This window comes from Camelus dromedarius, chromosome 10 (assembly GCF_036321535.1).
Source record: "Camelus dromedarius isolate mCamDro1 chromosome 10, mCamDro1.pat, whole genome shotgun sequence".
Classification (NCBI taxonomy): Eukaryota; Metazoa; Chordata; class Mammalia; order Artiodactyla; family Camelidae; genus Camelus; species Camelus dromedarius.
The window spans coordinates 55,577,647-55,599,916 of record NC_087445.1 but is presented as its reverse complement, the minus strand read 5'-3'; the positions used below and the strand labels follow the sequence as shown (position 1 = coordinate 55,599,916).

The window sequence follows — 22,270 nt, the reverse complement described above, 5'->3', positions numbered from 1 at the left end:
TGCACCAGAGATTTACATTTGTGATCTTATTTATTCCCCACAGGAAGCTTATAAAGGAGTTTTTTTTTCCCCCCCAGATAAGGAAATTGAGGATCAGAGATGAAATCATTCACTCAAGGTCACACAGCTACTCACTGGCTCTGAGGTCTATGTTCTTTCCACTACATACCAGGACCCTCAAGGCCAAGGTCTTCACGGGTCTCCCAACACTGATAGCAAGATTCCCTTCTATGTGGTCTCCACCTTAAGAGTCCCGTGTTCCTTTCCAGTATGAGAGCACACCGCTCCCAAGACAATCTCCAGGACCCTTGAAAGATGGTCCAGTGTTTCTCCGAGTGCCCAAGCACGAGTGATGGAACAAGGTCAGGCCAGTTCCTGAGATATGAAGCAAGATGAACTCAGCCAGTCCTCCTGCCAATTGCCCTCGCCCTTACTCATCTGCTGGAGCATGCCAAGGCCGGCCTGGGATGACGCAGGCAAGGGTCACCACGGGAGATCCTATACCCCTCCAGATTGCTCCAAAATAAAAGCTCAGGTCTGAAACAGGCCGGCTCCTTGAAAACCCACCAATATTGTTTCATAGGAATCAAACTTCTTAGAGAAACTATTTGCATCCGTCAAACTCAGCATTAAACCCTAGGGGCTACAGAGTAAAGCAGAGGTCTAAAGGTAAAAGGTCTAGGAATCTCTGGACCTAATCCACTTTGGAAGCCCAAGTCCTCCTACTGTCTGCTGGCTGCTCCTCTTTAATTCACAAAGGAGCCACCATGTGTAATTTTCCCTTCTACTGAAGTTCTGACAACAAACACATTTACACAGAGAAGCACAGATGAATATCGCAGTTATGAAAGGTCCAATTTAGGCCATTAATAAAAATGTACCCCAACAACCACTCTTTCTACTCTTACCAGCTCCACGAAACCCAACCCAGAGAGGCAGGATTGCGGAAATTTAGAGCTCCTTAACAAAAACAAACAGAAAGCCCTCACTCAGGTTACGAGGTGTGGCTAATTTGAGGTGACTGCATCGTATCTGCTGAAACTTGGAGCCTGGGTTTCTGACCAGTTTCATGCAACCCCAGTGCCTACATTTAACCACCTCCACCTCAAAATTTTCTCAACGAGGGCAAACAAGTGGTAAGGTGGCTGAAAGAAGGGATTCATTCCTGCGCTGTGAGGTCTTCCCAGACAAACTGTCCAGTCTGCTCCAGCCCCGGGGCTGCCGACGCACTGCCCCCGGGGGCTGCCACCGAGAGGACTGCAGCGTTTAGGAACAGCTGATGACAGTCAGGCCTCGCAGGGCTTCCGCTGATCCGCATCTGGGAGTGTTCATTCAAGAGAGGCTGTGAAACCCTTCGGAGCAGGCAGCAGAAACAGAGGGCAACTCCAATGTCCAAGTGCAGCTCCACGGGCACCCTTCCTAGGAATGGGGGGCTGGAAGACCATGCTTCGAATGCATACAGAACGCAGTCCCAGATACTGGAAACAAGTCAAATAGCATGATCAACCGATATGAGAATCCACTTGTCCAAGAGTCAGTGAGTTGCTCTCTCTCCTTCTCTCTCCCTTTAACACAGCTATGAAGTCCACTGAGTGTCCAGCCAAGTGTGCTTATGAATTTCGTGCCCTCTCATGCCCGTGAGAGGACCCGCTCCCAGCCCGGTGGCTTGAAGTACTTGCTCATCAGCTGTCAGGTTTCACAAGGGAAAACAATCTACGCCTCCAACTGTAGAGGCTTTCTTTCCAGGAGAACGCGACCATCCTGATGGTCTCTCCAGTTACATAGCAATTATGTAATTGCCAAGCTTCTGCAGAATCCCTGGAACCATTCTGCAGCCTTCTCCTGTCCACAGCTGCAGCACAATGTGTCGGGATGATTGCAGCCTTTGAACGGATGGCCGATCTCAAATCTGAACACAAAGGGACGTACAATGGGATTCCATCTCCAGCGCAAAGACACTCCTGCCTAACCAAAGCCCTCTCTCCTCCTCCCAGGCTGTGCCGCGAACTCCTGCCTTTGCCTATCCTCCATGGGTAAGGAATGTGGTTCACTCTGTTTATGCTGACGGGTTCCAAAAGAGGCAGAAAATCAGCTGAAGTTTTGCCATGGACGGTGCACAAGGTAATCATTTAACACATCATGGGGAAGACCCAGAAGAGGACGAGATGCAAAGGGGAGGTAGGGGGCCGGCAAGCATCTCTCTAGGCTTCCTGCACTGGCACGAAATGAGTGCTTCCCTTCCTTCTGCCAGCTCCAATCCTTCATGTTGACATTACACATCCTGTACTGTAGATCCACCCCCATGCTGCCGCCTGCCCAGCTGAATTATCTCCTGCGTCACAGCGGTGGTAACAGAACTGCTGGCTCGGCAGACTTGAAAGCACCATTTCCATGCTCGGTGCATTCAGCCACTGGACATATTACCAGTGTGTCGGGGCCAGTGTGTGGCCCTCTGAGCAGCCAAGCAATCCTCGACCTAACCCTTCTGCTAACCAGATGGTCTGTTTGCCTCTAGGGACCAAACCATTCAACTTGACTTTATTAAATTCTATCAAAATGTGGGGACAGTTTACAGCAGTGTGTCTGGTTCCTCTCCAACAGGGTTGCTAAGATGAAAATGACCTAAAAATAACTGGAAACTCTACTTCACACCAACAGAGAACAAGAGATTTTGGAGTAAATATTTAAATGATCTGCCAGATTCCGCACCCCAGCAGTATTAACTACACGGTTAGCAAATTATGCTGTAAATATATACACACAAAGATGCAGAAACACGCATCTGAAGAGGAATCTGCGTCCCACTGCCTCAAGCCAGGGTTCACCGCCCTCTGGCTCATTTAAATGTGGTTAAAGACAGCCATCTCCATCAGAATCGCTCCAATTACCGAAACAAAGACCCAATCTCAACTGGAAGAGAGATCCCACCTCCCCTGGGTTCGACCACCTAGGGCACACGGCAGGCGCGCCGGGCGCTCAATAAATGTTGGATGAATGAATAGAGATGAATGGGCACATATTTCTTAAATATAACAGCATCTATAAAACACGTTTTATGAGAGCGAAGACACTAAATTCTTTCCGACTCTATCATCATCCCACAACCAACTACTAACTAGGAGTATAAAGCCGGGCGGCAAATAAATGGCAAGGGGCAAGCTGTCTGCACCCGAGGCAGGGGATGGCCCCTAATGGCTCATTGCAAATAAACTTGCAGAGGTGGCCGTTTACTGAGTACTTGGCTGGGTGCTGGGTGTTTTACATACATTATGCCTCTGAGCAGCCTTCACCACAGACGGAATTCCATTTTCAAGATAAACTTGAGGCTAGGAGCACATTAGGAACTTGACACAAGTTAAGCCAATCACTTTTCGACCACCTTGTAGTCGCAGATAAGGAAGGATCTTACCATCTCTAAAGAATCCAACACCTGGGAAGGTGGCATCCCCAAATCTACCCTTCCTGAGAGCTAGCTGTTAAAATCTTTCCACTCTCAGAGCTTTCCTGGCAGCCTAGTCAGTCCCAGTTACAGCATCGGCTGTTTCTTCCCGCATTTCTCATTTTACTGAGGGCATTCCACATTATTATAACCACGACCACCTCCACTCCTTTCATTTTGGGGTCCACCCTTTGAGACCAAAGATCCCTCCTTTGAGATCAACCTAGAGATCTCAACACCGGTAAAGAAATAAATGCAAGCTCTCTTCTTCTTCTCTCTTAAAATATCTCTGGCCACAATTTTAAAGCGGCGACTATAAAAGGTTATTTCAGAATTAAAAAAAAATTCCGCAGATTCCCCTCGTCTCTCTGGAAATGTTCAAAACATAAAAATAAAGAGAAAAGCCCTCGTGGGTCATCTGCTCTGAAAGGTGAGAAATCACTCCGCTGGGTCACCGAAGAACCACTTACGCGTTCTTCCCCTCTGCAACCAACATCGCCGCCGCCGCCGCCACCGCCACCACCATGCTGCCACCAAAGAGCCACCAATGAATGTTCTTCTGACTTGGAGCAGACAAGGTTAGGTAGGTCCTGTCAGGCCCTACCCACGCCCTTCCACATTTTGAAATATCATCTACCCTGAAGGCATTCTAAAATTAGCCTCCTTACCCGTGAGATCTCTAAGCATCTGATATTACAGTACATTAGTAAGACCAAGTGGACATGGACTATTAAAATAAACATTTGCACAGAGAAGACCAAAGCAATTCCAAGCAAGGCCACAGGACAGCCCTCAAACTGGCTCGGGGCTACGTATACGAATAAAACCATAAAAGAGTCAATCAACCTTTATATGAAACAGCAGGCCCCGGGATTTTCGCTGAATAAATACAGGGCTCTTAGACGAATCATCTTTGCCAGAACGATACCAAGCAAGAGGAAGAGTAGTATCTTTCTTCCCAAAAGCTCAAAGAAGTTCACATTGATCAAAAATTATTCCCACAGCGCTGCAGGGAATATCTCTGCAAAGTGGGGATAGCCTTTGGTGTCATGTCCTTTTCCAAGAGGACAGGGCACCACCCTCAGGTGGTTTACAAACCCCTACTGAACACACACGCAGGTGTGGAATGCTGTGCGGCCCACAGCCAGCCAGCCGAGAGGCTCACAATCTGGAAAAGTCTACCTGCGAATGGACGACAGCAATAAGGACTGCTCATCAGATAAGACAGACGTGGCACAAAATTAAAACACAGAGTCTAAGACCTAGGACAACACAATTCACATCTGGTAAAGCCCTCCGAACAGATCTCAACCTCAGTTTCTCTATCCGTGACAAAGAAAGACACTATCATTTTTCCAGTGCCCATTATGAACCAGAACCCTTATACACATAAGACATTTTAGTCCTTATGCTAGTTCTACAGATTCATATCATTATCCCCATTTCATTGGGTAGGATGTCGTTGGAACAGAGAGGTTAGGTGATTTATTCAAGGCCACACAGCTAGGAAGGAACAGAGACAGATTTTATCCTGTGATTGTGCAAGACCCAGAATATGCTCCACCCACTACACACCACTTTCCTAAAAGACCCCAGCACAAAGAACTCCATGTTCACACAGAAATTCTGAGAAATTTGCATGCCTGATGCTTCAGCAAAAAGTAAGTGCCTTCTCCCAGCGAGAGTCTATCTATCTAAAATATATTTACACACTTAAAGAAGTTTACCCGTGAACACATAAACACACACACCCATATTCCCATAGATAAAGTAGCTGAGTTCCTCATTGTTCTTCAAACAGTTCAACTGCAATGAAGTTTAGCCATGGTGTGCACATTTTAATTGCATTATAACTGCATGTCAGAAAGGGAAGGCTGCCAAGTGACAATCTGGCCCAGTGATTCACAGTGTCACACTGACGTATCCACTTCTGATACAGGTTGTTGTTTATATTTCCTAGAAATCACTGACTTCGTTTGAGAGATAACAGTAAAGGATGGCCCCCGCAGTGACGTGTTCTTTTTCTCCTAGAATACATCAGCGGCAAATGTCATGAATTTGGAAAAAAGGAGGGGGTCACAGAAAGTTAAAAAGCCCTCATTCTATACTCCTCAGACCTTAATGATCCTGTAGACAAGGCAGTATCTTAAACACAGATGACACTCTTTTTCATTCTAAGACTATGCCTTATAAAGTAAAAGATGTATTCAAATGAATCACAGTAAATCTACTGAACAGGTGTCACGTACCGAGGGAAAAAAAAATCTAGCCGATTTTGGGTTTTTCGGCTTTGAGATTCCAATTTGCTGCTTTATGAATGCCTTTCATCCATATCTGAACTTTAAAAAACTTAGGAATTTATTTTTCTGTAGACAGTAACACAAGCTATATAAAATGTGCATGGTCACAGACAAGGTGAGTCTAAGACCTAGGACAACACAATTCACATCTGGTAAATGCTGCCACACACCTTTCGACTAACATGAGGAAAAAGATGATGGAAAGGTGGCCAAGAAAGGAAAAAGGACCACGAGGAATGTAGCGGGAACACTGGAAATGCACCGTTCAGAAGCTGTTTCAAGGAAGATCGCTCGCACTCACCTGTGCTGGGGTCAATTTTGATAATTGTAGTTGACGTCTAGAAACGGGGTTATGAATATAATTATCATGAAGCAGCAATTGGGCAATCACAACTTAATTAAGCCCACTGACTAGATTATCTTGTTTCCCCCCTAATAATCACATAACATTTAACACTTGCTAATTTCAGGACCTATGGGTGATGTTCGTTCATTATGAACAAGCTACAGCCACTGGTCAGAGGAAAAAGGAGTGAGGGATTCGGGCACCTGAGCCAACCAAGGGGTGGGGATGAATTTCAGGGGCAGCTGACCTCACTGCTCAGCCCCCCAAAAAGACTGATGAGAGGCAATGCCCTGGGGAAAGCTGGAAAGAATGATGAGGATGTCCACACGAGTGAGGATACAGGTCTGCTTTCTTGAACGCGTGCTATTCTATGCGATCCAGGCAATGTGCTTTTTCACATAATAATGCAGTCTGTCTTTGAAGAAGTGACTTTCTTTTCTTTTCAGTATAAGGGGGGATTCCCCCACCCACGCCTAAATACAGAAACTTTAAACATTTGCCTCCTTGGACACGCCCTAAGGCTCCCTCTCCTATCCTGCCTCTCATGTTGAGTGTATCCTCAAATTCAATGTCCTTTCCCAAGTGGATGTCACTGCACCCACAAAGAGACGTTGACCCAATTCCCCTACACTTTCTGCAAAGCTCCTAAGGGTAGCCTGGGGTAGACGTCTCTTCAAAGAATTAAAAGGAAGAGTTAAGAAACATGTTAAGGACCAGTCTTTGAGACAGGCTGGGCTCAGGGAGCTTCTTAGATGGCTAGGCACTATAAAAAGCTAAGGTTAAAGAGAGTCCCTATAGCTAAGGTTAAAATTTATATAAGAAATTACACCCGCAGAACCGCAGGCTTTGGTAGAGTTCAATTTTACTCTATTCAACTAAGTAGTTTTTTTTTTCTGAGCCTTTTTCCCATTAAAGGGCTTTGTCTAAGAAAACAATGGTTTTGATGAGTTTGGTAGATAGTGATGTGGATGACAGGTAAAGATGGGTAACTTTACAACCTCCTCTGAAACACTCACAGGACACAAGCTTATCCTCCTACCCAGGTTTTGGGTACTGAGTCTGTCGAGGGACAGGCAATCACCTGAACACATCATAGCAAAGTTAAGACTTTATAAAACAACCACTCTTTGCCTGGAGGTTAAGTAGTCTACTGGGCAACTGATGCTCGACCGCCTGCCTTACAGAAAAGCTACTGTCCTGGATATCGTAGGGATATTTGGACCTGCTCCAGCTCCCTTAGTACAGCTTGTTACTCTATTAAGGGCATTTGTGGTCATCCCTGAACAACAGCTTCCTTACTGTACTGTGATGTTTCAGGGAGAGGCAAATAAAACCAAAACATTCATCATGTCTCCATGATCTAAACAGAGCACATGGTCATCCCGGAGGGCGTGGGGGCTATTAGCACCCATGCTTTGGACAGTATCTGCGCTCTTTTCCCAAAATGACCCTTAGACAGTGGAACTAATTTTCAAATCTGTCTGTGTGGCTTCTGAAAACATTTCTCGTGCTTAAGAGTTACCAGAGCCAATACAGGGCACTGAGACTTTCAAAAGAGGCCCTAAGAAAGAAAAAAGAACCACCCTCTACTTAAAAAAAAAGTCACACAGCATTATCTTTCTGCTTGTAACAGGAAGATGCTTTTTCAATATCCACGTGTGTGACTACCTTACACTACTGAGCCTGATACAGTACAATTTTAAAATACTTATTCTCTAAATTTCCCCCTCCATGGTCTCTTGGGCTTCCCCCCCCCCATCTCCTCTGTAACTCAGACGAACGAAGAGAGGGCACTCTTTAGTTAAACACACTTTGTCAAGCTATTACCATAAGTTGTATCTCTCACATCAACTAATATATTACAATTAATTTTCCATTAAGCTCAGATTTCCTTCCAGAACACCAGGATATACTCCTGGCATAAGCAACTGGAAGAGATAAACCATGAGGAACATACGCTATTAGCATCCTTAAGTAATAACCAAGGCCAGTTCCCACCAGCTGAGAGCCAGGAGGTAGTCCCCCTGTGTGTGCATCCTGGCTCCCCATTTCACAGCTCCATGAACTTGGGTAAATTACTTTACCTCCCCAAGCCTCAGTTTTCTCTACCACAGGAACAGTCCCTGGTTCATTTGAAATGTTAAAAAAAAAATGTTGTCGAGTATTAATATTAACTATGAGTCACTCCAAGAGGGGAAATAGCATTTTGTTAAAGGTTTATGTGATAGTCCCACTCTATAGAGGAGCTGGCAGAATTTTCTGATGAAGCAATCACATTTCATCTCCTTCTGGAAGGTATTCTTACAGAGCATCAGGAGGCGACAATACTCAGCAGAATGAGGGGGACATGTTCTTGCAGCTGAACTCTGACATTCAAATGGAAATAGACGGTCTCTTCCCTACAGATCCCCTTCCCAGTTGTCATTATTCAATATTAATTAACAGTCTTCAGAGAAGACCGCTTAAAATACGAACCACTGAAAAGTTTCCGGGTACTAGGCACTTGTGATTGAAATCATTACAGGGTCTCTGGCTGGTATCCACTTTTTGGCCATCTTGAAGCCTCTAACCCAGTGTTCAAATTTTACCCCCGATGGAGGACCCCCAGATCAGGTCCAGTCTGGGTTGAGTGATGACTGCTTGATGGCTAACTGGTCACAACACAGAGGGATGATGTAACTCAGGATTAGAACGGCTGAACATTCTGGACCACTGGCTTTTATTTTGGATTTTAAAATGCCAGGACTGGACTGACAGACCAACGTGTGATGCCAGGCTCCAGCAAAGGGCTTAATCCCAAACTGGACAGCAGGTAGTCATCATGGTCCACCCTTTCCCCTCTGAAACACGCACATCTCCAGTCCTCACTGCTCATACCCGGAGCTGAGGTGAAGATGCTCTATGGAGAGCCTTAGAGAGGACGATCGCATGTTCAGCCCATTAATAATGCAGGTATTTTCTGCTGCGCTCTATTCTCCACTCCTTTCTTTCTCCAGGAAAACCTCCGCCTAGGCCTACTTAACCAAATCCTTCAAGTTTCCATCCGCCCTGGGTCAGCAATGCCGTATTTATAACCCCTAAGTCATATACATTGCCTTCTGAGCCCAACTGACTTTCTTACAGTAAGAACTGACCAGAGACTGTGGGTCTGAGCCCTGGTCTTCATATTTCACACGCAATACGGACCAAATTACAAGGTCTGTTTCCACTTGCTTTACTGTTCTCGTAAAAGCAACGCCTTTCTTCCTGTAGGTGGGCTCTTCCCAGTGGACAGACCTCTTCTATTTCGACTTGTCCATCATCCCCCTGTCCCTCTTCTTCTCCTTCGCCCATCCGAGCCGCCTCTCCTTCCCAGCGAATTCCCACCGCAGCGGTGACAATGCTGCAGCCTACTTTTCTGTTAGCTTAACAACCCTGTCTATTTTCTACTTGTGCTGATGCTACTGTTTGCTTTTCTGACGGGCTAATCCATGTATCCTTTCAAGGCCTAACTTCCCTACCACGAGAGCAGCTGGAGCTGATTCACAGGTGCCTTCCAAAGCTTTTCATTAGCAATAGAAATGAGATGGTTTAGAAACCCATTTCTTAATCGGCAGGTGAGTACTGGAACTTTTGTGCGGCCAGCATCCTTGAAGTAGCCCACGTCGTGCCACTGCACAATTAGCTTCTGACTAATCAGTACGACGTTCTCGGCACACACTCGTAGTGTTAAAAGGGAGAATGTGCCCTCAGAGGAGCTCCAGCTCCCATCCCCTTCCCCTCCCCCCTTGCCCCCCCACCCCCTGCATTTCCCAGCTCAAGAGAAAAGCACTCAGCTGACATGAGCAAAACTGAAGGAGAACTGACTTTCCCTTCTTAAATCTGAAGAGGGAAGAGAATTCCAAAATGTGAAGGCCTTAGCACGCGTTCTGGTTCAACTGGCCAGACGAGGGCTTAGGGAGCGAGTCTGGCCTTCCCCAGCTGGGCCCTGTAGCAGCTAAGCCTCTCCACAAATCCTGGGCTTAATTCCTTCTGACACAGTCGTCTCGCCTGGGCCTCCAGCTCCTTCTGTGCTCAAACCAATCTGAATCCAAAGGTAAGTCGGGAGGAGGGTACAGCTCAGAGGTACAGCGTGGTGTGTCCCCCAGTACCTCCATTTAAATAAATAAACAAACAACATAATTATCCCCCCCCCTCCACCCCAAAAACAAAACAAAAAACAAAGGTAAGTCTTTTCTCATCTTGCCCAAATGCTTCATTTCCTATTAGGTGATCCTAAAACATTTTAAGCAGGACCCACTGGTTCCTAGTGGAATTTCCCCCATCTTTCTTTTGTTAAAGGTCTACTCGAAAACCTGGCAAGTAACTTCCTCAATTCAGCAGCCTTCATCATCAGGCATTTATTTGTTGAACAAATAAGCACCTACCCGCCTTCCCTGCACCCTCAAGAGCAGGCTCCGCTCTTTGCAAGAAGTTGGGGGTAAGCTGTGGACAGACCGGGCCCACGTGGTTAATATCCAGAAGCAACACGCAGTGAACTAAACAAGCAAACACATGAAAGCAAGGAAATCAATACCAAAATACCCATGACCTGGCACAAAAAGAAGCCTTCCCTCCAAGAATAACTCAAGAAAAAATGTCTCCAGCTAGGAGTTAGGCAAGAATGCTTTGAAGACACCAAGTCATCTACTCATCAGAATTAAGACAGTGCATCTGCAGGTGACCATTACTGGCACCCCACAGTACTCTACCTCTCCTCCTTCCGAGCCCTGAAAAAAACCTGCTTGGTGTTGGAGCTACACATCCCACGCCTAAAAATCTTACGTAAGCATCATCTGACAAGGACAGGCTCCCTTAGAAAGTAGACACCATTTAAAATAGCGTTTCCAAACAGATAGAGGGGAAGGCAGAGCTCAGTGGTAGAGCTCATGCTTAGCATGCACAAGGCCCTGGGTTCAATCCCCAGGACCTCCATCTAAAAAAAAAAAAAAAAAAGAAGAAGAAATGGCATTTCCAAGCAGCAAATGTAAACCCAAAGTGCTTCCAATTGACTTTCTATTTATCAGCATGTGCAGTTCTCTGGAGACAAAGTTCAAGGGGACAAAAGATTCAAAAGAGCTTCCTAATATACTGCAAATGCAACCTAGATTCATAAAAATCCATTCTCCCTCACTTGGAAATGTCTCCTCCTGGGTTTTATAAATCCCAGAGTCAGTTCAATTTGGGATTATCTTCTCTCCAATACCCCCGCCAGCCCCCCCACCCCACCCTGCACTTTTTTTTTTCTTCCTTCAGTACTGGCATGCAAACCATGCTGTTTTAACTTCTTTCCTGTTCTCCCAGTTCTTCTGGAACATTTTATTTTCGACAGTCAACTCATCTGGAGGAGTGCCACACTGAGGTCCAACTGTTTATAGCGTTAACTGTGTTTCTGCCAGAAGTCCACATCCCGCGCTACCTTCTCTAGACTGCCTCCCGGATTAAGAATTTATGCTTTAGTTTGGAAGAAGCTTCGAAAATGTGGAAACTTCCAAACATCACTCTTCTTCTTCACAAACTTACTTTCACTTGTCCAAGAGGAATCAGAAATGGAAGCCCACTGTCTCCCTTCTTAAAGCACCATGTTTCTCATGGTTACACGTTGCTCGTGCTGTTCAAAAGTCATTTTAAGGATGACTTCCCATACATGGGGGCCTGGGAAATAGCTAGCCATTGGTCTGCAAGAAGAGAATTGGGCCTCAAGAAGCTACATAGAGGGCACATTTTTGGATGAGTCCTGAACACTGGAAAAGCACCAGTCATCATTTTCGACTGGATTTCACTCTCTTGGCCGGCCATTCATCAGTATTACAAAATGGCATCTCTGAAAGAAGCCAATTTCAACCTTCACCACGTTGCAAAACAGATCCTCAGAGTCCAATTGTGGGCACTCTGGTAAGTCGCAATCAACCCAGACCAACTTCCAGAGGAGGGCATTTGAAAGGGACGCCTCAGTCCCAGATGACAGAACTACAGAGGAGAGGACAATGAGAGAAGAAAAACACAAACCCGAGCGCAAAAACTTGCCTGGAAGCCCCACGAACAAAGCTGGCCTCAGGAGCGCATCACTTCTACGAACGACCATGCTCAGCCCTGGGTTCCCGGATGTGTTACACTCAACTCAACAAAAATCAATCCTCCCGCCCCAGCAGTTTATGCTTTCAGAGTTTCTCAGACAGCCTCGCCCTCCGGAGAGGGGAGCAAGTGCTCCACAAACCGCTACAAATCACGTGCAGGAGGGCAGTGGAAAGGGCCCCTGATGGGAGTCACAGACCTGAGTTCTAGGCTGGCTTTGTTACAAATGAACTTTCTGACCTGTGCCAATTTCCTCTCCATGACAATACAGGGGGAGGGGAGATAGGAAGTAGACGACCTCTCCAAGGCACAAAACAACCAGCTTCTTGATGAGAAGATCTGCCCGTTGACTATTAAAAGTCCTGAATATTCATCATTTATGGTGTTCCCAAGTAGTCAAGTTTGAAATGATTTTTATGTTAATTTCTACTTGGGAAATGATATTTTTTGTCCATCACCCCAAAACCTCAGCTTAATCTCAGTGTTCCCTGGAGTTCTTTCATAGTACAATAAATGCCTCTCTTCTCTCCCTTTCTTATTTTTTTAAGCAACCTTCCCCAAACTAAGACTTGTGCTATTAAAAGAGCTTAGAACTTCCCATTTCCTTGCTAGGGCTAAAATTAAACTGTCCATTCCTTAGGGCCCAACAAAACATCTGCCAGATGTCCTGGCATATCACACAAGAAGAGGAATTTTCTTCTAGCATTATCTACTTTCTTCTCTGTTTTTTCATAATCAATTAATAGGTCACCAACACTCAGCTAATGTTTCTTTCAAAGTTACCAATTTCCTAAATATGTGAACTTCACAAGTTAAGCACTTTCACACACACTCACAGACACTGATCCCCCCCCCCCCAGTTCACTAAGTTTTAGTGATAGACACTGGAAATATTTCCCCCTACTTCTTTAGAATTTCCTTCATTTCCATAGACTAATCATCCAATCATACACTCAAGTCAGATCCTTCATACCCTGAGTTCATTATTTATATATTTCCTAATTTGTGAGGGTGGCATTGTGAAATAGCCTCTCTGCTCCCCAGCCATCAACTTAAAACATTCAATACAGCTTTGTCAATGTCCTGTCCCATGAGGCAGTGAACTGTAACTCTGATAAAGGCACATACCACAAAGAAGATAAGGAAGGTTACCTTAAACGAGAAATCTCAACACCAGGAAAGAGCCCCAGATGGACTAGACCCTATTAAACTCCATCACACAGAAAAACGGAACTCATTCCCAAGGCAACTTTACCATTCTTTACTTTCAGGAAAACTGACCACAAGTACTCTAAAGTCCATTAGTAGAGTTAGATTTCTTTTTCCCCTACTGTCTTCCAGAAGACTCATTAGAAAGAAAGGAAGAAAGAAAGAAAGATAGATAGATACATAAATTAAACATATATATAATTCTTTTTCATCTAAAAGTTGTCTCCATGACTATAACTCAATAAAAAAATGTTTAAAAAAAAAGTTGTCTCCAACTCCAAAGAGTGAGGAAAAAAACAGGTCCTCTGGGAATGTGATCAATGAATTAGGTGGAAATAAATCTGAGAAATATGGAATACGGAGGCCCAACAAGAATCTTTTTTATAGCAGTATGCATCACAACTCACATATACTTCTCCACAGAATGATTTCTTTGTGATATATGAGAGCAAATTAGGTAAAAATTGACATAACAAGCTTCATCAACTTGATGTCACAAAAACAAGGATCTCTGAGCTCTGACATCAATTGAGAATGTTCAGTTCGACACTTTTTATTTCTCTACTAGCGGTTTATCCAAAATACTTGTCCCATTTCAAATGTGTATATCCAAAAAAAATCTCAAGAAACCATGTCTTGAATATAATGGTGCTTCTTATGTTGCTGGAAGAACATCAGAGATGGATGTGTCTCTTAGGTAACTAGTTAGAACATATTCTCAAAGCCCAAAGTGCCTCCTAGATACCTAATTTTTCCCTCCAGAAAAACTCAGCTCTAAGGCTGTCTATAAAGACACCAGAACATTTGGTTGCAAAGTACAAAAGTGTGAGTCAAACTGCTGGACTGGCAACCAGTTTGTCAGATTCCCCGCCCCTCCCCTACTGGAATAAGTAATTAACCTGCTATCCTGGTCTCAACAACCACCACAAAGCTATCGTGGAAGTTTGCTTCGAGATCAACATATAATGTATTTATGTTTACATAAATGTATGTGGTTAATTAGACGCAAAATTATCTCGTAATTACTTTCCCAAAGAACTCATTTTATCCCATTGCATTTGAACTTCCTGAGTTTGAACATGGAACGTGTGTGTATGTGTGTATGTGTGTGTGTGTGTGTGTGTGTGCGCATCAGCAAATTTAAACACAACAGTGATGACATTCTACTTAAGAGCAAAAGTAATGGTATCAAAAGATAACATTCAAAAAAAAATGAACAATGAAAGGTATGATTCCAAGTAAGTTTTTTTTTTTTTCAGGTGCTCTTGGAGAGCCCTAGGTTTTTAATGAAGAATCAGAGCCCTGAAGAGAAGTATTTTTAAATGAGCATACACATTAACTGAAAATCTTCAAAACCATACATCTTCTTCTGCAAAAACAGGGTTTTGCTTCACTGACCATGGACAATTATCAGCTAAAGAACCATGTACTGCTCCTCTTCACACCCCTCAGAAGAACAATAACCCTCAATTAATGACATAACAGTTTGGCTGGAAGAATGTGATGTTGTCATAGACAGCCCTGTGCATTTACTGAATGACACTGCTACCAGTTACTCAACAGAATATAACTACATCTGGGAATCTAAAACGACCTCAATATGCACAAAAATACTGTAGACATAAAGAACTTTACACACACACAAACCTGACAGAGGAGAAAGCAAAGCAAGAAAAAAAAGCTGGTGTAAGTCGCTCACCCATGTGTTCCTCATTTCTGTTGAGGCTGGTACCTTTCTATCTTCCTCCTTAGTTGAAAACAAGGTCCAGTCAGCCTCCTTACAATATATTAATTGGTTCTGAATCTCCTCCAGGTTTTTATCCCACTGTGGAGCCTTCCTCACCTGTCTTCAATACTCCATCTAAAATTCTTCCAACATCTTCCCTCATCCTCAAGATGGCTACCTCACCTAATGGAAAAGCAACATCTTCTTGGTTGGCTTTTCAAAATTCCTCAAGCATTTCAGAATTTAGTTTTTCACTTGGATCAATGACATACATTCTCTAGAACTAATCTGTGAAGAACTCCCAATCAGTGTGTGTGTGGACTGGGGTAGGTTTGGGTCCTTTCTTCAAACCATCCTCACAAAATGTCTTCCTCTAAGACTAATAAATTCCCCAATTAGAAAGGCGAAGCTACTTGGACATAAGATTTTCTCAACCGACATAATATTAAAATTTCGTTCCCATAGTGATATGGTTAAGAAGACATGGGAAACTCGAGAACATGGGAAAAAAAAAAAAAAAACCCCAGCAGAATGGAAGGGAAGAGGGAAAACAAAGGAACTCAAAGAAGGCCTAATACACAAATGGAGCAGCCTGAAGAGAAATGTAGAGCCTGGAGAAACTGGGGTCAGTCAGTCTTAGATCTAGTTCCTCTAAAATCTTGCAGGATTTGTTGTTGCTGCTGTTTTGCAGGAATCAACCCCAACCAGACAATAAAGTCTTAAAGTGCATCACAACCTGATGATCACCAAGCCCCAGAACTCCAAAAAAAATCTCAGCTCAGGGCCACCACCATCTTCACAGTGAGGAAATCACATTTCCTGGTGACTTGCAGGAGAACTGGAACAGCTTAAAGTTGTGTGAAGACCTCAGTGGAGAGAGGTTTCAGGTTTTGCCTTGCCTTTCCTGAAGGAGGTCAAAATCCTTCAGGTCCACTCAAAAGGAGTGAAAAAATTCCAAAAGTTCTACTTTAAAATGGAAACAAACCCCTCCATAACTTGTAGCCACACTCCTTTGGTGGGAGAAAAATCTGAGCAGCCCTTCCAAGCCCCTCATTTCTTTGCACAAGAAACAGAGAGTGAGGAACCACCACAAGATTCATCCCCTGGAAGGGGAGTCGGGGCAAGCAGGCAAGCCTCCTCCTCCAGTCATCACCAACAGAGCTTCAAAATGGAGACATCCATAATTTTATAAACAATTCCCATCTCAGCTTTGTCTCCTGGAAACCGTGCTCTCCTCCATTTTCTGGTGGAGTTACAACATGACACGGCTTACCTGACTCAGTTCCCAGCTCTCAACCAAACTAGTCACTTCCTCAAAAAACCTGCAAGCCACCTCCAGAAACAAAACCAAAGCAAACCAAACAGCCAACACAGACACTCAGACACAGCCTCCGGGAGCCTGGGAGAAAGCCCCAACTGGTTGGTCTTTTCCCATCCCAGACGCGTGCTTAAAAATGAAACTTTTTTTTTTTTTTTAGTAGGGGAGGAATATAAAAGGAACTCCAGGCAGCCTCCCTCCCTCTCAGTAGGTTCAGAGCTACAATGAAAAGAAAATGAGGGTTCCTCCAGGAATGGTGAAAAGCCTGGAGAATGAACGTGAGAAGAAGCTTTGTGTTTTGGAGTCTGGACTGGAACCAAAGCAGACAGCTTGCAAATGGAGGACAGGGAGATAAAGAAAGGGAAAGAGAGGGGCTGCTCCAATGGGGGGCGGCTGCGGCTTCCCCTCGTGTCTGGAAGGAAGGCAGACCCCTGGGAACCGCACCAGGAGTGAGGCGACCCCCAGGCCCCTGCCTGGGGTCTTTTCTCCCTTCCTCAGAGGAGAGCCAAGCATGTGTAATGGCTTCTCCTCTCCAGAAACCGTTGTCCTCCTCCACCAGACGCTTCTGAACCCCCAGCCTGGAGACAGCTCCTCAGCTGCTCCTGAACCTGCGCCCCCCAACCCGGTCGGCGCCCCCACCCCCCAGCCCCGCTCCCGCTTCTCGCCTCTCTCTCCACCGGCAGCACCAGCAGCCGCCGCCGCTACCCCCCGACACATCCCGACCCCGCATCCCAACTTCGGGGAGAGAGCGAGCCAAATACCTGAGGAAGAGGGGGGTGCCAATCCGCACGGCTTTGCCATCGGGCTGGGGACAGGCAGACAGAGAGGGGGAAAGGAAGGAGAGGGACAGAGAAAGAAAGAGGTCAACCCGCTCAGGTCGGGGCGGCTGGGAGCGCTCCCTCCTCTGCCCCTCGCTCGCTCCCTCTGGCTCTCTGCTCAGGTCTCCTCGCCTCCCGCCCTCCGCCCCCCTCTCTGTCCCTACTCCTGTCCCCACACTCGCAGCATCCGTCCTAAGCCTCCAGCTCTCTTCTCACTCATCTTTCATTTTCTCTTCTCTCCATAGAACTACATGAAATTAATTAAGCCACAGCGCTCCGCTCCCCCCAGCAGAAGGAGCAGCCAGCAGGAAAAGCACAGCCACCTCCACTGCCACCACCACCACCTTCTCCTCTTCCTCCTCCTCTTCCTCCCTCGCTTCTCCTCCTCCTCCTCCTCCCCCTCCAGCTCTCTCTCCCTCCTCCTCCTCCTCCTTCCCCTCCTCCTCCTCCTCTTCTCTCTTGCTTCTTCTCCTCTTCCAACAGCCAGTCCATGCAGGGGACTTCCTCTCCTCCCCGCTCCACCAACCCTCCTTGGCCGAATGAATGAGCGCGTTTGTGCCTCCACCACCCCGCGCTCTCCTCCCCGGAGCACTCGGACCACCCCGAGGTGCTTGTTAATTGCAGTAACTTACAGAAGAAGCGTCCCGGCGCCGGGAGGTGTTTCGGGTTCTCCAGCCCCACCGCCTCCTTATCCTCTTTCTCTTTCTCCTCTTCCTGCTCGGGTTATTGTTGTGGAAGTTGTTTGGGAGTCTCATGTGCTTCTGCCGGGTCTCAGCAATGGAGGATCGCCATCTTCCCTGCCTTCCTCGGCTCCTCAGACTCGCTGCAGCTGCAGATGACCTGAGATATCCGTCTCTCTCTCCCTCTCCCTCTCTCTCCCTCCCTCTCCCTCTCACTCTCTCTCTCCCTCTCTCTCTCCTCTTCTCTCTCCTCTCCCTCTCCCTCGCGCTCTCTCTCTCCCTCCCTCTGTGTCTCTCTCTGAATAATGAGCAACCAGAGGGAGAGAGAAAGCAAGACAGAAAGAGAGAAGGCAGACAATCTTCTCCTGCCACACAAAACGCCGGAGCACCAGGGGGTGCGCGAAGCCTTTCTAATAACAACAACAACGTGCAGGAGAGAGGAAGAAAAGAGAAAGAAAGAAAGAAAGAAAGAAATGAGGAAAGGGCTGGGGGGAGGGGGAGGAAGAATTATCCAAGAGCTGGAGAAGAGCAGAAGGAGAAGGTGGAGGAGATGCTGAGGCTGCGGCTGCTGTCCCCCCTCCCCCTCGCTGAACCCCAGAAGGAGGCAAGGTGGTTGCAAAGTTAAGGCTGGGACATTGTCTTTGTCACTCAGATTAACACAGAACCAGGGCAGTGAGATGCAAGAGGAGGCGGTGGCGCCGGCGGAGGAGGAGGTAGTGGTGGTGGTGGTGGAGGAGGAGGAGGAAGAGGAGGAGAAGGAGGCAAAGGAGGAGGAGAAGGGGAAGAGGCAGATGAGATGAATAAAGACCTGCGGAGAAGGCGGTGCGTGGAGCGCGGCGGCCGGGCTGAGGCGTGCGCGCTCGCGTCCCGGAGGCGCCCGGCCGCCCCGGCCGGCAGAGGAAGCCCCCAGTGAGGACCCTGCCGGGCCGCTCATAGCGCTCGCCCCATCAGCCCTGCCCGAGGCGCCGAGCAGCGGCCCCCGAGAGTCCCTCACACGCATCCATCTAGAGGCCAATCTTTGCAAAGAACATACATGGGGAACTAGAGGCTGCAAGTCTAAACCCAGATCAACCACGTGGGGCTTTTTAATCCCTTTCCAGCTTGCGGTGTGAGTATCTCCAGCGAAAAGCTCAAATTGTCCACCACTGGCACGTATTTTGAAGTCTTCTCCCCCGAAATAAAGGCTCATTGTGCATTTTATTTCTTTTCTGATATGGAATGGGGGGGTGGGGGAGGGAAAGAACCCATCATTCCGAGCCTCGGAACCACCACTTTCTTTTCCTAACTTGTGAAGTGTTTTGACGGCGCACCAAAAGGGGAAAAAAAGCCTACTTAAATAACTTTACACCTTCCAACCCCGCGTTGTTTGCACTTTCTGGCTGATCATCTAAAGGCTCGGAAAGTAACAATCAGAGCTCCTAATGATAAGGTGTCATGGTGTTGAAGACAAGAGAGCCAAGATGAAGCTTTCACACCTTGAATTTTTATTTAGTGTAATTTCCCCCCAAATCGTCCTGAACTATTTATTTTGCAAAGGAGTGGGTTTTACCCTCCTCTCTCACCACGTCTAATGTCTCCTAAGGCTTTAATCTGATGAGCGTTGGGGGGGGGGTCCCTACAGTTTAAAAAAAAATCGATACAGCAAGTCAGAAGCAATTGAAGTTCAAGGGCATGGGCTGGTTGTACCATTTCTATTTCTCGCAACCTCGAGTTGGACATCGACAGCCCTCGGGAGAGAGAAACACGCAGCGCGCGGGGCAGAAACCTTAATTAAAGTTTCTTTTGTCCGCGTCTGAATTGGGGGATGTTGCTGGATTCCTTTGCATTGGGGAGCGCGCATCCGGTGGAGAAGGCGCGGTGCGGCGGATCCAGGGCAAGATTGTCCTCTTTAGTACTCACTACCTCCCCTCACCCCTAACAACAGTCCGGGAAGATATCCCCATAAAACCCACACAATAAAGGGGAGGAGGAGACGCGCGCGGAGTAGGTTCCCACCAGAGAGCCGGGTTTTATAAACATATCTGAATCCTCATTTTCCCAGCTTTTCCCCAATCGTTTATTCCGGGGTAGAATCTCTCACCCAGAGGCACGATTTCACCCCCTTCCAGTCAACACTTCCTGCCCTTTTCTCCTCCCACTCACATTGAAAAGCTTGGGAGCCCTAACAGGGTGTTGATGGCGGGGGCGATAAATAAATAAATAAATGACACTCTGCGCGTGCGGTGGAGAAGAAAGGAGGGGGAGGGAGAGGAAAGGCGAGGAGAGAGAAAAGGAAAAGTAGGGAGAGGAGAACAAGGAGGAGAAAGCTTAGAGGCGAAAGGGAAACGGGAGTCAAAGAAAGAAGAGAAAGAAGAAAGGGGAGAGGAGGACGGTAAGGCTGTTCAGGACTGAAATGACCCTGGCTTTGTACAGACTTGGGAGGACTACCCCTGCCAGGTGCCCGGAGGGACCTGGGGAAGTCCTACCGCCCCGAGCTCCTCCCCCAGGGACCTCAGGGGTGTCTGAGCGCTGGCCGCCGCTCCCCCATAAATTCCTCGTGGCAACCAGAGGAAGCGCGCCAGGTCTCCGCCGTCCCCTCAGTGCCCCGGCTGATAATTTACCTCTTTGTCTTTAATAAAAAGCTGACTTTTTCTGTCAAGCTCTGCACCGGGAAAATAACAATCGTATTTCAGGTTGAAAGCTCCTATTACTGCTGGGATTGGGAAGCTGTGATAAAATCTTCATCGACGTGAAGGTACCTTCTAGGTTGGCTTGGGTCGGAAGTCCTAAGATGGGGGCCGCCCTTCCCCGGGGGCAGGCGTGGTGGGGGCAGCGGCGCGGGGAACCGGGCGGTGCGGAAGGAGGAGGAAGCAGCGAGGTCAGAGGAAACCCGAGGCTCCTGGGGCACCAGAGGGCTTCCCGCAGTCGGGGAATGAGCCCTGGGGAGGAGCCTTTCGCGAGAGCGTGAGCGCGCCCCAACACGCCTCAGACCTCGTAAACTCACTTGGCAAAGACCGGCGAAGCGGCTGGCGGACCGACTGCGGTGAACTCAAGAAATTAACCTGCGCTGCAATTAAACGGGCTGCCGCCCTTTCAGACTCACCTCGAGCGACCGAGATAGAGAGCTCCCGAACCGGCCGCGGGGGGACCTGGCTCCTCCCTCCCGTCCCAGGAGAAGAGGACAAAAAGGGGAGATGGACTTGGAGATGGCCCCGCCCTTCAAACGCTCCAATCCTTGGAAACTAAACCTCCTCTCCAAGCCTCCACGTCTAGAAGGGACAAAGGCAGCGAGGAGATCCAGAGACCGGTGGGGAGATAGGTGGCTTTCGGGCTGCTCCAGTTGGTGCTTTGGGCGAAAGGGACAATGGCTAAGTTTCCATTCCAAATGCCGGATAGTCTTTAGAAGACCATCTTCTCGTTTAGGAGCAAATTGACTTCCCAAAGCCGTGAAGCAAACTCCTGCAAAACTCCCGCATTTCCCTGCTTTTTTGAATGTGGGAAGGCTCAAATGTCAATGATGCCATGCACAAATTTTTCGACTTTTTTGGAGTCACAAGTTCCTTAACTGTCCACCTAAAAGAACTGAAAAAAATTAAACGTGGCTGGGGAGTGGGCTTTTTGTTTGCTTTTTTTTATTGGGGGTAGTTTTCTTCCAAATGATAGGAAAGCATTTGGATAAATAAAAGCTGGGTCAAAGAAAGTGTTGTGGCTGAAGGTTTTAGTGAAAACCTTGACAAACTTGGCACTTAAGTAATTGCAATTATGCTTTGCCATTAGCGGACCATTAAGATAAACAGGAGAAAGTTCACACCTCCTGCTATTTCATTCCCTAAGAATATTCACAAAGATAATACAAGCCTAGTTGGTGGGTTCTCTTCTCCACCAGGAGAGTTCATTTCTAAATTTTTTAATTAAAATGGAAAAGCTTGGGTTTTGCACACAGGCAACAATGTGCGGGAAGTCTCATGGGGAGACGTTGACTCCGTGAAATTTGTCTTTTGTTAAACTGTACCCTATGCCATTATCCCCTGGAGTCATATGGGATTTCAAGACTTTATAAATGTTCCAGGAAATATGAATATGTGGCAAGTCTGGACTTTCTTCTCCCTTATCATGGGTGACTGGCATACAGACTCCTCATAAAGGGAAATTATGGCTCATCAAAAGAGTGACTTTATGAGCATTAATAGAATAATAAATCTTGCAATTTTACTTCAAAAATAGTGGAGTCCTATAATCAGAGTGACCCATGCAAATATGATCCACTTACTTGCCCAACTCTAGCAGGAGTGGGATAGTCTATAAATCATTTTGGTTTTTAAAGGTTAGGAAAGGAAGGCATCCAAACCTCTCAAAGAAAAG

At 46.7% G+C, this 22,270-nt stretch overlaps 2 protein-coding genes across 10 annotated transcripts in view; one reads left to right on the top strand and one right to left on the bottom strand.

Annotated features, from left to right (window-relative positions):
* Positions 1 to 18,581, bottom strand: part of ZNF462 (zinc finger protein 462) — a 132,011-nt gene extending 113,430 nt beyond the window's left edge. For 3 of the 9 annotated variants that reach the window (XM_064490373.1, XM_064490377.1, XM_064490378.1), the window contains exon 1: positions 17,882 to 18,578. The gene's annotated coding sequence lies outside the window, so the exon portion shown is untranslated. Of the gene's footprint in view, positions 1 to 3,909; positions 4,007 to 15,086; positions 15,580 to 17,192; positions 17,675 to 17,881 lie in introns of those variants that run through there. The other 6 variants (XR_010382769.1, XM_064490379.1, XM_064490380.1 and 3 more) reach the window with 6 other exon arrangements.
* A 1,484-nt stretch (positions 18,582 to 20,065) lies between these two features.
* On the top strand, positions 20,066 to 21,684 carry LOC116152698 (uncharacterized). The gene is given in 3 exon segments (XM_031450149.2): positions 20,066 to 20,838; positions 20,841 to 21,030; positions 21,032 to 21,684. Coding segments are annotated over 3 exon segments (525 nt in total). The 5' UTR covers positions 20,066 to 20,699; the 3' UTR covers positions 21,228 to 21,684.
* Positions 21,685 to 22,270: the final 586 nt, after the last annotated feature.